Source organism: Moschus berezovskii, chromosome 17 (assembly GCF_049115385.1).
Source record: "Moschus berezovskii isolate FMDL1 chromosome 17, NW_MosBer_1.0, whole genome shotgun sequence".
NCBI lineage: Eukaryota > Metazoa > Chordata > Mammalia > Artiodactyla > Moschidae > Moschus > Moschus berezovskii.
In genome coordinates this window covers 56,374,177-56,391,021 of record NC_142476.1, presented here as the reverse complement: position 1 = coordinate 56,391,021, position 16,845 = coordinate 56,374,177, and the positions used below count along the sequence as shown (strand labels likewise).

The following is a 16,845-nucleotide window of genomic DNA, read 5'->3' as shown; positions in this document are numbered from 1 at the left end:
AACAGTGCCACTAACCAACTGGATTTAATTGATTTCATAAGCTGCTTCTCCTCAAATTCCCATGGAACACACTAAGAAAGAACACATTTTGGGCCACAGAAACTCACTCTAATAAGTGTAAAAGAATTTTAATGGAAATTATATGAAGAATTCCCAGACCACAGTGGGATTAAACTAGATACCAGTAATGGAAAGATAGATGGAAAACGACAAAATACTTAGAGTGAAGCAACACATTTCTAAATAATGTATGGGTCAAAAATAAGTTTCAAGAGTTCAGTTCAGTTTAGTTCAGTCGCTCAGTCGTGACCAACTCTCCGCGACCCCATGAATCACAGCACGCCAGGCCTCCCTGTCCATCACCAACTCCTGGAGTTCACTCAAACTCATGTCCACAGAGTCGGTGATGCCATCCAGCCATCTCATTCTCCGTCGTCCCCTTCTCCTCCCGCCCTCAACCTTTCCCAGCATCAGAGTCTTTTCCAGTGAGTCAACTCGTCGCATGAGGTGGCCAGAGTATTGCAGTTTCAGCTTTAGCATCAGTCCCTCCAATGAACATCCAGGATTGATCTCCTTTAGAATGGACTGGTTGGATCTCCTTGCAGTATAAGGGACTCTCAAGAGTCTTCTCCAACACCACAGTTCAAAAGCATCGATTCTTCGGCGATCAGCCTTCTTCACAGTCCAACTCTCACATCCATACATGACCACGGGAAAAACCATAGCCTTGACTAGACGGACCTTGGTTGGCAAAGTAATGTCTCTGCTTTTTAGTATACTATCAAGGTTGGTCATTCAAGAGTAATTGTAAAATATTTCAAGCTAAATGAAAATGCATGTTATCAAAATTTGTGGATGCATTGAAAGCTGTGCTTGGCAATTTATAGATATATGCATTGATACATATGTTAGGAAAACCTAAAATCAATAGTCTAAACTTTAATATTAGAAAACTAGAAAAACCCAGAAGAAAAGAAATAGAAATAGAAATTAGAAATCAAAGAAATAGAAATTAGAGCAGAAATCAATGAAACAGGAAAGTGATAGAGAAATACAATGACACTGAGAGCTGGTTCAGTAAGGTTGATAAATTGCTCATCAATCCATGGAATTCTGTCCAGGCAAGAATACTGGAGAGGGCAGCCATTCACCTTCTCCAGGAGATCTTCCCCACCCAGGGATCAAACTGGGTCTCTTGCATTGAAGGCAGGTTCTTTACAGGCTGAGCCACAAGGGAAGCCCATCTAGTTAGAGAGCAGGCACAAATTACTAATAGCAGACGTAAAAGAGGAATGCTTACCACTGATCACATGGACATTAATTTGATAAGAAATGAATGTTGTGAACAACACTCTGCCCATGAATATGAAAACCTACATGAAATGCACAAGCTTTGTGAAAGACATAGTTTACCAAAACTCACCCAAAAAGTAATTAATATGAATATGCTTACATGTATTAATGAATAGAGTTGTATCTATTATTAAAGATTAACCAATCTATTCAGCAAAAGAATTTAAATATATAACAAATAACCTTCCAAAATAGAAAGGAAAATCCCAGATGAATTCACTGAGGAATTCCAGCAACCATTTAAAGGAGAAATTATATCAATTTTTTTTCTTTTATTATTTTTCCTGAAAAGAGCAAAGGGCCTTCTTCCTATGAATAACTCAGTCTATGAATCCAGCATTACTTTAATACCCAAACCTGACAAAGTCATTGTAAGAAAGGCAAGCAAATGTCTCATGAACCACAGCTGCAAAATTTCCAATAAATTATGAATATATGACATCCAACAATTGTATAAGAAGTATACACCACAACAAAGTGGAATTTATTCCATATACACAATGCTAGTTCAACGTTCCATAATCAGCAGTTTAAAAATCATATATGAATAGAAGCAGGAAAAATGTGACAAAATCCAACACCCATTCAAAGATAAAAATTGTCAGCAAAACTAAGAATAGAGAGGAACTTCCTCAACTTATTGATAAAGCACATTTACCAAAAACCTACAGCTAATATCATACTTAATGGTGAAATACTATTAATAGTTGGTTTCTCTCTGAGATCAGGAACAAGGCAACATGTTCCTTCTCACCACTCCTATTCAACATCTTACTGAAGGACCTAGTTAATATAATGACAAGAAAAGGAAATTAAACATGCACAGTTTTGCTGTATGTCTCAGGGAATTCAAGCGTGGGCTCTGTTCCAACCTAGAGGGGTGGGATGGTGAAGCAGGTGGAACAGAGGTTCAAGAGGGAGGGGACATATGTGCACCTCTGGGCAATTCATGTTGATGTTTGACAGAAAACAAAATTCTGTAAAGCAATTATCCTTCAATTAAAAAAATAAAGTAAAAAAAAATATGCAAACAGGAAGGAAATTGGGAAGGAAGAAATAGTTAAAACTGTCTTTGTTCACATATAACATGGTGTTTTTCAATGTAGAAAATCACAAGGAATCAAAAACCACAGCAACAAAGCTCTTAAAATTAATAAACTGCAATAATATAGTTGCAGGATATGAAGCTAATACACAGAAGTCCACTGATTTCTTATATATTAGCAATAAACATTTGGAATTTGAAATTAGAAACACAATACCATTTCATTAACACTAACGCTATTACATACAGATTTAAGTCTTAACAAAACACACAAGAATAATATGGGGAAAATACTGAAGCAATTTCAGTATTTGCTGAAAAAATAAAGATCAGGATAAATGCAGGGACTATTTCATGTATGGAGATAGGAAGACAGTATTGTGAAGATGTTACTTCTTCATTACTAGATCTATATATTTAACACAGTCCAAATCAAGATCCCAGCAAATTATTTTGTGGATATTGACAAACTAATTCTAAAATTTATGGAAAGGACAAATGACACAGAATAACTATCACAATACTGAAAAAGAACCACAAAGTCAGAGGACTGTGTTCATGTTCAGTTGCTCAGCTATGTCTAACTCTGCTCACCAGGCTTCCCTGCCCTTCACCATATTCTGGAGCTTCTTCAAGCTCGTATCCATTAAGTAGGTCATGCCATCCAATCGTCTCATCCTCTGTTGCCCACTTCTCCTTCTGCCTCAGTGTTTCTCAGCATCAGGGTCTTTTCCAGTGGGTCAGCTCTTGGCATCAAGTGGCCAAAACTTCAGCTTTAGCATCAATTCTTCCAATGAATATTCAGTCTTAATTTCCTTTAGGATTGACTGGTTTGATCTCCTTGCAGTCCAAAGGACTTTCAAGAGTCTCCTCCAGCACCACAGTTTGAAAGCATCATTTCTTTGGCACTCAGCCTTCTTTATGGTCCAACTCTCACATCCTTACTTGACTACTAGAAAAATCATAGCTTTGACTAAATGGACTTCTGTAGACAAAGTGATGTCTCTGCTTTTTAATACACTATCTAGGTTTGTTATAGCTTTTCTTCCAAGGAGCAAGTGTCTTTTAATGTCATGGTTGTAGTCACCATCCACAGTGATTTTGGAGCCCGAGAAAACAAAGTCTGTCACTGTTGCCATTTTCCCCCATCTATTTGCTATGAAGTGATGTGATCAGATTCCCTGGTGGCTCAGATGGTAGAGAATATGACTGCAATGTGGGAGATCAGGTTCAGTCCCTGGGTCAGGAAGATCCCCTGAAGAAGGGAATGACAACCCACTTCAGTGTTCTTGCCTGGAAAATTCCATGGACAAAGGAGCTTAACAGGTTAGAGTCCATAGGGTCACAAAGAGTTGGACATGACTGAGCGATTGACACACACACACACGCACAGATGGGAGTGGATGCCATGATCTTAACGTTTTGAATGTTGAGTTTTAAGCCAGTTTTTTCTTTCCTCGTTCACCTTCATTAAGAGGTTCTTTAGTTCCTCTTCACTTTCTGCCATTAGGAGAGTGTCATCTACATATCTGAGGTCACTGCTATTTCTCCCAGTAATCTTGATTCCAACTTGAGCTTCTTCCAGCCCAGCATTTTGCATGATGTACTCTGCATATAAGCTACTGTAATCAAAACAGTATGATACTGATAAGAAAATACGTAAATACATCAGTTGAATAGAGAGCCCAGAATTATATCCACATAAATTTATAGTCAACTTACATTTGACAAAGGGCAAAACAAGTCAATGGAGAAAGGATAGTCTTCCCCAAGAATGTTGCTGAAAGAACTGAAGACCCACATTCAAAAAACGGAAGAAAAACATGAATCTAGATACAGACATTACATCTTTTTAAAAAATTACCTCAAAATGAATCATTCACCTAAATGTAAAATGCTAAACTGTAAGTTCTTAAAGAATAACAGAGGAGAAAATTTGGATAATCTTTGGTTTGGTGATATGTTTTTAGATTCAACACTAAAGGCATGAAGGAAAAAAATTGATGTCAGTTTATTAAAATTAAATATTTGGGGTCTGTGAAAAACACTGTTATGAGAATGAGAGGACAAATCACAGACTAGGAGCATAATATCAAAATTAATAAGTGACTGAAAATTGACTAGTATCCAGAATATGCAAATAATTCTTAAAAGTCAACAGTGAGAAACAAATCAACCAATTAAGAATGGACAAAAGATCTGTATAGACACCTCACCAAAGAAGATGCACAGATGGCAAGTAAGTATACGAAAAGATGTTCAACATCACGTATCATTAGGACATTTTAGCATATTATTGCGGAGAAGGCAATGGCAAGCCACTCCAGTACTCTTGCCTAGAAAATCCCATGGATGGAGGAGCCTGGTAGGCTGCAGTCCGTGGGGTCGCTAAGGGTCGGACACGACTGAGCGACTTCACTTTCACTTTTCACTTTCCACTTTCACACATTGGAGAAGGAAATGGCAACCCACTCCAGTGTTCTTGCCTGGAGAATCCCAGGGACGGGGAAGCCTGGTGGGCTTCCGTCTATGGGGTCACACAGAGTCGGACACGACTGAAGTGACTTAGCAGCAGCAGCAGCATATTATTGGCCTGTAAAATGGAGGTACACCCCTCCACTGTGGAACGTATTACTTTGGAGCCTCTTATATCCTTTGGAATGAAAGGATATTGAGTTCAAGATCACTATTGTAATTCAAGGCACTATTACATTCAATATATGTAATTCATCATATGTTCCAATGTGATTTTTATGAACTTGTCATTTTCTAATTGTCGCATGTTATCTATTATAGTACTTATTATAAGCATTTTGAACTTAGAGTTATTTATACTAACAGAAATTTTATTTGGTTCTTCTTCACCTTTTACATTATTACACCATTAAATCACCTGTACTAGCAATAGTAATATTTACAAAATTAAAAATTGTTTCACCAACTTGGCCACATTTTCCTACTTTTTGGGGTCTCAGTTTTTATGCTGTAGGAAATCTTTGTTGCCGTCAGAGAGCCCGTCTAGGTTTCATTCCTTCATTCTTACATACAGTAAACAGAGTCAAAGAGTTAAAATCAAAACTTCTGAGTCATTTGATGATATTCAGTTTGAGGATCAGGGATTCCAAGATTGAATGTTGCTGCTCACCCTCCATGAATGAGATCCCAGAGAGACAACAACACAGTGTGAACCAAAAGCCATGTCACTGATGCTTATGGAAGTATCCTAGAAGCCAACCCAGGACTCCTCTGTGTATGGCAAGTTGGAGCTTGTATGCTAAATCCAAGAGGGATCTTTTTAATCTTCCCTTTGAAAAATCTTTGCATGTCCCCAAATTACCACCAGATTTTTATAAGGAAAGAATCATAGAAAGTGCTGGAGATCAGTCACTTGTGTACATGGCAGACCAGGTGCAACAGAACAAAAAGTTCCACGCACATGCGCCTCAGACTCTGTCTCTTCAAGGAGCTCATATTCAATATTTTATTCAAGGTAAGTACAACAACTAACTCTTGGTGATTTTTTTATTCCTGAATAATTCTAGCTGGGAATATTTTCAGTATTTTAAAACTGAATCTGAAACTTGAGCAATGCCATTGATCACAGAGAAGCTCTAGGCAGACTTACGCGTTGGACTCCTCTTGGTAACTTGTTGAGAACTGTAGCAGTCTGTGTCAACACAACAGCTAGTATATAAAACGGAAATATCATTGAAGGGTGAACAGACCATTCATGGATGTTAAATGGAAGGGTCTTATTTCAACCAGAGCAGATTAGGAGAATGTGAAGAATAAGGAAGTTTAGCCAAGACTCTGAATAAGGAGGCTGCTCTACCACCCTCTTGGTAATTGACCGTTAGATAATAGTCTTCCACATTCAGTGATATGCTTAAATCAGCAATGATGATGCAAAAAGGCAAAGACACAAAAGGTTGGGTCAGAGGCAGGTTATTGTACAAACATTTATGTTGGAAATGATCTGTGCCATTACTCAATGAATGCATGTGTGCTCAGTCATGTCCAACTTTTTGCAACCCCATGGTCTGTAGTCAGCCAGACTCCTCTGTCCATAGGATTTTCCAGGCCAGAAAACTCAAGTGGGTTGCCATTTGCATTTCCTCTTCCAGGGAATCTTCCCGACCCAGGGATTGAACCCACCCACTTATCCTAAATCTCCTGCATTGGTAGGTGGTTTCTTTACCATTGCATCATCTGGGAAGTCTCATGACTCTTGATAATGACTGCATAAGAAGCTGCATTCCAACTGGAAAATTCAGTAAATGTTAAAATCACATGTAAATACAATATCAGAGTTATCTCTGACTCATGTCTTCACTTACATTTATTTCTGTCCCAGGCTTCCTCATCTCAGCTGATGGCAACTCAGTTGCCAAAACCTAGAAGTCATCATTGACTATTCTCTTCCTATTAGCTCCCTAACCCAACACATCAGCAAGTTTTATTGATTCTGGCTTCAAAATGTATCCCAAATACAGTACCCACGATCTTTAATGCTGATGTGCATATGCCCTCAGCATCATTTCTTGCCTCGATGATTACAGTAGCTCTGTAACTGGTGTCCTTGCTTCCACTTTTGTTCTGTCCCCATCTTGATAATCAATTCCCAAAGGACTCACAATTCCTAAGTTTTTTTTTTTTTAAGTAGACTTTCTTAGAGCAGTTCTAGGTTCACAGAAAAATTAAGCAAAAAGTATAGGTAGTTCCAAAATCCCCCCTTCCCTTCCCACACACAGCCTCCCCCACCCCGCATTATCAACATCCCCAGAATGGTACTTTGTTATAACTGAACCTACACATCACTGTCACCCAGAATCTATAGTTTACATTAAGGTTCACTCTTGGTATTTTACATTCTGTGGGTTTGAACAAATGTATAATGACACATATCCACCATTGTAGTATCATACAGAGTAATTTCACTGCTCTCCAGAATCCTCTAGCTTCACCTATTCTTACTCCTTCTTCCCAACCCCTGGCAACCACTGATTTTTTTTACGTCTCCAAGGTTATGACAGGGAAACCTGGTGTACTGCAGCCCATGGGGTTGCAAAGATTTGGACGTGACTGAGCAAGTGAACAACAGCAGTTTTCCAGAATGTCATATAGTTGGAATGATACTATGTGTAGCCTTTTCAGATTGACTTCTTTCACTAAGTAAGATGCATGTCAGTTTCCTACATGTCTTTTCATGTTTAACAGCTAATTTGTTTTTAGTGCTAAAAAATATTCCACTGCATATCTATACCACAGTTTATTTATCCATTCACCTAATGAAAGACATCTTGAGTACCCCCAAGTTTTGGCAATTATAAATGAAACATCCACATGCAGGTTTTTGTGAGGATCTAACTTTTCAACTCTTCTGGATAAATAGTAAAGAGTACAATTGCTGGATCGTGTGATTAGAGGTACATTTAGTTTGTAAGAAACCACCAAACTATCTTTCAAAGTGACTGTACCATTTTACACTTCCATCAGCAGCACATGAGAGTTCTTCTTGTCTCACATTCTCTTCAGTTCAGTTCAGTTCAGTTCAGTCGCTCAGTCGTGTCCGACTCTCCGCGACCCCATGAATCACAGCACGCCAGGCCTCCCTGTCCATCACCAACTCCCGGAGTTCACTCAAACTCATGTCCACAGAGTCGGTGATGCCATCCAGCCATCTCATTCTCCGTCGTCCCCTTCTCCTCCCGCCCCCAACCTTTCCTGGTAATGCCAGTGTTTTGGTCTTTCTAATAGGTGGTGTAATGGTATTTCATTGTTGCTTTAATTTACAGTTTCCTAATGACGCATGATGTGAAGCATCTTTTCATACGCTTATTTGCCATCTGTATATCTTCATCAGTGAGTTGCCTGTTCAAATCTTTTACCCAGTTTTTAACCAGGTTGTTCATTTTCTTATCATTGAGTTTTAAGAGTCTCTGTATATTTTAGATAATAATCCTTTATCGGATCTGTATTTTGCAAACATAAGTCTGTGACTTGTCTTCTTGTTTGCTTGACAGTATCTTTTATAGAGCCGAAGTTTTTAATTTTTATGAACTTCAACTTATCAATTATTTCTTTCATGGATTGTGCCTTTGCTGTTGAATCTAAAAAGTCATCGCCAAACCCAAGATCACCTAAATTTTCTTTTATCTTTCAGGAGTTTTATAGTTTAGCATTTCACACTTGGTCCAATTTTTTATGAAGGACATAAAGTTTGAGTTTTTAAAAATCTAGAGCATACCAAGCCACTTTCATGTTTGAAACACTCCAGTAACTTCCACTTATGTTTAGAATTGAACCAGAGATTTTTACCATAATCAAATTTCTACCTAAGCTAACCACTTTCCACAATTCCAGGCTGTCCTGGTATATTTCTCTCCCCTCTGCCACAGTAGACTACCTTGTGCCTCTTGACATGCAAGGTTCATTCATAACATACACAAAAGTAGGATTACTTAATTAACAATCTGTAGGCAACAGTTAAGACTGAGTAGAAATCAAACGAGTAAATATTATAGAGGAGAGTGAATGTGGTGAATTCCAGGGACTTCCCTGGTGGCTCAGTGGTGAAGAATCCATCTGCCAGTGCAAGGGACTTGGGTTCGATCCCTGGTTCGGAGTTCGATTACTTAGTGCAGAGCAACTAAGCCCGTATACCACGACTGCTCAGTCTGTACTCTGGAGCCTGGGAACCACAACTGTTAAAGCCTGCACAGTCTGTAGCCTGTGGACAGCAGCAAGAGAAGCTGCTTCAATGAGAAGCCCAAGTACCACAACTGAAAAATAACCCCTGCTCATCCCTACTAGAGAAAAGTCCTCACAGCAGTGAAGACCCAGCACAGCCAGTAAATAAAAGATTATATTTAAAAAGCCAACTCCTTCAAAAAAAGGAAAGAAGAATTCCAACCACAGACAACTGCTTTCAGTTTGTGTGTAGCATTTAGTAAATGAGTGGGCCAGCCAAGCTGAAAGGATCAGAAGTTAAGTCAATTGGCAAGTGCCCAAGAAGAGAAAGAAAAGTTTGAATTGGATCTTTAAAAAATATCCTGAGATTGAACACTTAAAAAACCTAGAATTGCTTTGTATAAGAGTAAGGGATCATTTTAACTGAGGTACAGTATGTTGCAAGTTGAATTTTTAAAAGTGGTACAGTGTTGCAAAAGGACAAGTCATTTTCAATAATGTATTTGTTTGAACTAATAATTAACATATATTCAAAATGTTAATTTTCTCAGAGTAAAGTCTGAATTTTTAATTTCCAGGAATGTGTGTATCTCATACCATCAGCTCCATATGCCACCTGATTCTTAAATCTCCACTTATTTGTCCCTTAGGACATTGTTTTGCAGTTACATATCAGCCATAGTGATTGAATTTAGGGAGTTGTTTTCTCCATTACTATTAATAGTACTGTTCTTCATCAAAGAATCCTTCAGGTATCCCAAGTTATCCTGAACTCAAGTGTGCCTTCTGCTACAGGTAATAAAAATGCATTATGTCATGAGAGGAAATAAGTGATTTTTAAATTCTTTTAAATAAAATGTCAACAGTGAAACCAAGAATTCCAGCTTGCGTTTTGCAACTCTTTAAGATACTTAAATGAACACTGTGTCAATAATAGTTCTCAATAGTATGCTCCTCTTGCCCCTGCAGGAATGGATTCCAAGACATTAAATTCTGATTTAGCAAACAGTATTAGAGTAGTGTTACAACACAGCTTAGTTTTGTTGAAAATAAATTCTCCTTTGAATCACTAGAAATAGTTCTTTTCTAGGCTAATGTAAAAGCAATTGTATTATTTCTTAAATCCAACTGTTATGTGTACTTCATTATATCTGTAAAATAGTACATATTTGACCATTTTTACTGAGTGCCTATTTGGTAATGGTACTGTCATTTGTATCTTATTGGGAAGATATGTTTTGTAGTACAGAAAACCAATCTATGCACAACATTTCAAGTGAATCTGTTGCCAGCTAGTGGTATGGGTTTGGGTGGACTCTGGGAGTTGGTGATGGACAGGGAGGCCTTGCATGCTTGTGTTCATGGGGTCGCAAAGAGTCAGACACGACTGAGCAACTGAACTGAACTGAACTGAGTGGTACATATTATATATGCTTCAAAAGGGTAACTGCCTTTTTAAAATAACCAAGGGACACATCAAAATTACTTAAAAACAAAGTTTTAAAAAATCTTTATCTGCCACGTTGGTGAGAAACAGCAGTACTCACATAAGAATGGATATCTGGAATGTCCTCTTGACGTGTAATGCCCTCTGCCATCTACTGTCTAGTCCTTTTGCTCCCACACTGTGATGATTCATCTGCCTGGCACCCTTAGTACATTAACAGAATATTGAGGTATGGTCATACCTTCATTTTTATACCATACCATTTATCACTATATTTATATACAAAAATAAATTTTCTTAAAATTATTATTTTAAAAATTCCAAAGAAATATTCCCATATTTCATCCACTTCAGTGCCTGATTTCTGAAAGTAGTTATTTTGAAATGACATTAATTATTCAGAAATACACTAGATGGCTTTGAGCATTGAAGCTTTTTCAGTCTTCAAGAACCCCCTATTTAAGCTTAGATACCAGAGACTGGTCTAAGCATTAGCTTCCTAAGAGGCTCTTTAGAAATGAAAGGAAGCTGAAAGTCCACTGAGACATGCATCCCAGGTTCAGTTTATTATTTTAACCATTGTGCCATTAGCAAAAAAATTTTGAACTAGCATATTTCATTAGCCTGGAATGGGAGCTGAGTTATGGGACATTACCTCAGGGTTCAGTCTTCTAATAATATTTACTTTCAGGATCAATGACTTCTTATTCATTTGCTGATCAGTGGTGTTAAGAATTGGTTCAAGTAGAATTTTAGATGTCTGCTAATGGCTCATTAACTAAATTTGAAAGACCAAAATGTTTTAACTTTGAAAAGGAAAATTCTGTTTCAGAGGGCAGTCAGATACATTTTTATACAAGGAGAAAATATCTTTCTACTTCGTGCCTTCAGTGGTTGACACAATTTCTAGGGCCATTTATCATTACCCATTTGGTATGACTTGGTATGAAGTAAGATTGATTTAGAATTCTAGCTTATAACAGAAGGAGCTTTCAAGTTCTATTAGTTCAGACTCCTCGTGTGTATATAGAAAATATATTTTCTGGTGTTTTATATATATATATAATTGGCCTATTTATCTCAAAAACATTTGAAAGATAGTCTTCAATGTGTGTGCTCTGTATGATGTAATCATTTAAAGCATCTGCTAGGTAAATTTTGGGTGATCACACTTCCAGTTTTCTTCCACCTTTCCCTGCTTCTCTGCAAGGTAGTTTTAATAGGAGTTTGGAATATAAATGCTTTTGTTTTTATATGATCTCATACAGTGGAGAAAGGGTCAACCATCCACAGGACTTCTTCTGGCTTCTTTGTGATTTCTGTTTTAGATACGTCAGTCGAGGTTATTCCTGGGACTGCTATCATGGGAATACCATCTCATCTTTGGGTGCTCACTGGAGTTTGTATTCCAGACATTTGTGCTACTGGCATAAAATCCCTGCACACTTTGACCTTGTCTCAACCTCAGGTTCCCATCCATCTATTAGCCTCAGAACTTCTGCCTCCTTTACTACTGAGGCATGCAACAAAATCTGGATCTCTTGCCTACTTCCTGCAGGCCCTGAGAAACACTATCTCAGTTTTATCTCTCTTGCTAACTCCAATTGTAAAGATTCGCATTGGGTGTGATAGCATGTGGTAATTCTTCTAGGTAAGTGGAACTAGCTATCCAACCCACACATTATAGGCTCCCTCATAATTGACTGGGCATTTCTATCACTCTTTTCATTCTGCCTGGGCTTTCTTCTCCAGAGGAAGAAAATGAGGACACATGCTGGATGCTGCATCTTACCTTTATTTCTCCTTTCCCCCTCAGTTACAGAGGGACATGCCTTCCTTTTCCTGTATATTACATTCTCATTTATCCCACTTTTTAAAGTACAGAAGAAAATCTTCTATGATCTGTCTTGTCATGCTTGACTCTTGATACATCAATAAGAGCTAAAAGAATTTCAGTGTCTGCCGTTCTCTAATAAGCTTAGGTGTAGAAGCCTGCAAGGAAATGGAAATTGAATAGGAAATGAACACACACTGCTTTAATATTTTTAAAACATTATCTTTGTCACTTCTAGATCAATGGTTATGAATTTTTTTTATTGTTCAGTCTGTCACCCTTGTCTGACTTTTTGCGACCCATGCAGCACACCAGGCTTCCCTGTCCTTCAAAATCTCCCAGAGCTTGCTCAAACTCATGTCCATTGAGTCAGTGATGCCATCTGACTATCTCACCCTCTGTTGTCCCCGTCTACTCCTGCCTTCAATCTTTCCCCACATCAGGGCTTTTTCTAATGAGTTGGCTCTGCATCAGGTGGCTAAAGTATTGGAGCTTCAGCATTAGTCCTTCTGATGAATATTCAGGATTGATTTTTTTTAAGATTGACTGGTTTGAACTCCTTGCTGTCCAGGGGATTCTCAAAAGAGTCTTCTCCAGCACCACAGTTTGAAAGCATCAATTGTTCGGCACTCAGCCTTCTTTATGGTCCAACTCTCACATTCATACATGACTACTGGAAAAACCATAGCTTTGACGAGATGGTCTTTTGTAGGCAAAGTGATGTCTCTGCTGTGTAATATGCTGCCTAGGTTTGTCATAGATTTTCTTTCAGGGAGCAAGGGTCTATGAACCCTGGCTGTATATTAAAATCACCAGTGAGAGAGGATATGGAATGGCTGGCAGTGGGGGAGAGGGGACTTGTTAACGTACACTTATTCTTAGAACTGGAGAAGGCAATGGCACCCCACTCCAGTACTCTTGTCTGGAAAATCCCATGGATGGAGGAGCCTGGTAGGCTGTAGTCCATGGGGTCGCGAAGAGTCGGACAGGACTGAGCAACTTCACTTTCACTTTTCACTTTCACACACTGGAGAAGGAAATGGCAACCCACTCCAGTGTTCTTGCCTGGAGAATCCTAGGGACGGCGGAGCCTGGTGGGCTGCCGTCTATGGGATCGCACAGAGTCAGACACAACTGAAGTGACTTAGCAGCAGCAGCAGCATGCTTAGAACCAGCAACAGAAAATTAAATCAGAATATCAAATATTGATCAGTCTGATGTCGATAAAGTTTAAGTGAATTGCTCAGTGTCAGTTAGTAAATAAGTCTCACCCAGGAGGGTGCTCTTCCTTTCTCCACCACTTCTAAGCAGATCATGGTGCTAAACCAGCTACTTCTGTTGTTTATGAAAAAATTATTTATTTACTATTTATTTTTGGCCGAGTTTGCCTTTTGTTGCTGTGTGGGCTTTCTCTAGCTGCATCAGGTGGGGGCTGCTGTCTACTTGTGGTTTGCAGGCTTCTTATTACAGTGGCTATTCTTGTTGCGGAGCATGGGTTCTAGGCACATGGGCTTCCATAGTTTGGGCTCAGTAGTTGTCGCTCACAGGCCCAGGCTGCAGGCTCAGAAGTTGTGACGCACGGGCTTAGGTGCTCCATGGCATATGGGATCTTTACTTGTGGCCCCTGTGTTGGCAAGTGAATTGTTAACCACTGGACCACCAGGGAAGTTCTTTTTTTTTTTTTAAAGTATTTATTTGTTTGCTTGTTTTTTTTAAAGAAATTATTTATTTATTTATTTACCTATTTTTGGCTGTGCTATTTCTATCCTTAAATAGATATGCAAACCAAATTTATATTTAATGTTTACAGGGCAGTGTATTATAGTATGTATATTTCACATACAACCTACAAAGAAAACTATTCAAGAGAAAAATGCTTTCTTCATTTACTTTTTTATCCCTTTAAACATTGTAGTGGAGTATTGTCACAAAGGTTGTACTGTCAGGAGAAGGTTCTTGAAGAAAAATGTCCTAGGTTCCCATTACACAAAGAGCTAATCCCTATTGCTTACCAGTGCTTGTGGAGAACAACTTCTTTCTCTAGTCACATCAGTGCTGCCTTTTGCCCTTGCCTCCATGTCCTCCCAGCTCCTCAAACTCATTTTTTCCACTTTCATATTTTCTCTGGAGTCACTTTCAAGGGTAACTGATGATCTTGCAGTCTGTGGAGAGAAAATAGAGAAATTGAGCAGAGATACACAATGTAATAATTTTAACTAGTACCAGAGATCCCTGCATCCTGTATCAAAAGTTGCAAGTAAAGGAAATACAACCATGTAAGTGTTAACTTCCAGCCACTTCTAAAGGATAAGTGATGTCTAAGGACCTTTCTCCATTTAAGAGCTCAAGTAGTTTTTAATCTCCTTTCTTCTGTTTCCTGATTCGTGTTTTCTCTCTCCCACCCTCTCTCTGTCTTTCCTATTCTTCTTTCTTCTCCTCCTCCCTCTTCCTTTTTCTTTCTCCCTCCCTCCTTTTCTCTTCTCCAAATAAGAAAGAAGCTTTAGAACTCTTTGTTTCTTTGCAACAGAAAAATAAATGTGGCAAAATGATATTCCTGTGGTTGTCAAAAAACAAGGAGCAAACTGTCCAAACTTTTCCTCCAATCCACCCTGTTTGAAAGGGGCTCACCTGTCTATGGAAAAGGGGAAAGAAAAGTTAGGAATTCTGAGAAGAAGTGTGGTCTGTTGATTACCAGTTGCTTTCTTCATCTTCCACATTTTGACCGTTAACTCCACTGCATATTCTATCGACAACAAATATTCCAAGTCACTGGGTGTCATAGATCCCTGTAAAAAAATTGCTCTGGGATTTGAGCTGGTTCAACTGAATGCCATTGATTTTTTAACTTAGGAGATGCACACAACCGTCTAGTAAGTGTCATCTCATCCAGAGAGGGTAGACTCTGAGGGAAGCTGAATGCAGATATCAGCTGGGGGCATCACCTTATTTGGTCTCTGGATACCCTTGCTGTACATCTGTTGGGTTAGCAGCTAACACTCACTTTCACATGTAGATCTCTTGTATTTCTTTTTCCTGTTTCTCTGGTAGTTATTCTAGTATGGTATCTGAAGACTTTTAAACTTAAGGTGTAAAAGAAGGCAGTGCATTTTCTCACCGGATAACTGCCCAGGGAAGTGGCTGGGCCATTTGGACAGGGCTGCTGGGGGCTTGTGTCATCACAGCGTTTACTCGGGTCCTGGAGAGTGAATGTGCGCATCAGAAACTTTACACCCAAAGCTTTCTTTGTCTCTCTGTTTTCCATTTCTAGCCTGGATGTGTAAATACCACTGAAGTGGACATTAAGAAGTCATCCAGAATGAGAAATCCACACAAAACACGAAAGGTAAAATCAACATTTGTTGTGCTGATCTTGCAATGTGTTGTACTGTTTATGATCTCAGGTGGCCTCGGCCTGCAGTGGCTTAAAGTGGGGCTTCAGTTCCCCTGCCAGAGATTGAGGCCAAGTTGCAACAGTAAGAGCACGGCATCCTAGCCACTAAACCAGTGGTCAGTGACAAGGGCCCTGCCCCTTAACTTTGCAGAAATGAATTTCCTGAGATGGAAAGTAGTGAAAAAAGTATTTATTAAGAGAAAAAATGAGTACATTACGTGTGACTAGACACATGGGCAGACTCAGGAGAGTCTCTGAGTCACGCCCTCTTGGCAGTTTGAATTACTTTTACGGGGAATTCCTTCCTGGTTTCTTTTGGCCAATCATTTTAATTCACCTGGTTCACAGTCCATATTTGGTGTATCTCAGGACCCTCCCATGTGTGTGCACACATCTCTTAGCCAAGATGGATTCCACAGAAAAGGTGTCTGGATAGAACATCCCTTGGCGTCGCTCCCCTTTAGCCTCCAAGGTGCCTTTCTGCGCATGTGTGGTCAGGGAAGTCTCCTGACTTCAAGAATGAGAAATATGTGGTCTGGGCAGGGCCCAGCCTCCCCACTTAATTGTCCTGCTACTCTCGTCTTGGATTTTCAGTCCACAGGGAAGAATCTCCAGCCACTTTACCCTGTAGGGAGCTGGGGGAGCATCTACCTCCTGCCTCGTTTAGAGGACGTCAACCACAAAAACAAAAAACAAACAAACAAAAAAATCCTCCCCTTCCATTTCATGAGTACTTTACAGCATATTCCCTGCTCTTCCTTGTTGCTTGGCTAGAAGAAAATCTGGAGGGTCAAGCCCTGGATTTCTGTCAGTTCCTCTCTCACCAGGAAATAGACCCCGTCCTGATTCTCAAACATGTCAAGGTCTCAAAGTGTGGAGGTGGCTATGACAGGAACAGGATGCTGAGAGGAGAGCCATTAGCAGAAAAGGTATCTCTCTCAGAGCCCAGGAAATGAGGAAAAATAAATAGAGATTATCTGAGACCAAGTGATACTCATGAGAGACAGGCATTGTTAGAGAAAAATTTGAAGAAAAAGACGTCATCATAAAGATGTTTAATTATAGGTACTGTATGAAGACCACAT

At 39.2% G+C, this 16,845-nt stretch overlaps 1 protein-coding gene across 1 annotated transcript in view; it reads left to right on the top strand.

Annotated features, from left to right (window-relative positions):
• The window catches only part of RGS7 (regulator of G protein signaling 7), a 475,042-nt gene that overhangs the window by 422,528 nt on the left and 35,669 nt on the right, over positions 1-16,845 (top strand). The window contains exon 10 of the mRNA XM_088845061.1: positions 15,638-15,712. Coding sequence (XP_088701187.1) covers positions 15,638-15,712 — 75 coding nt within the window. The remainder of the gene's footprint in view (positions 1-15,637; positions 15,713-16,845) is intronic.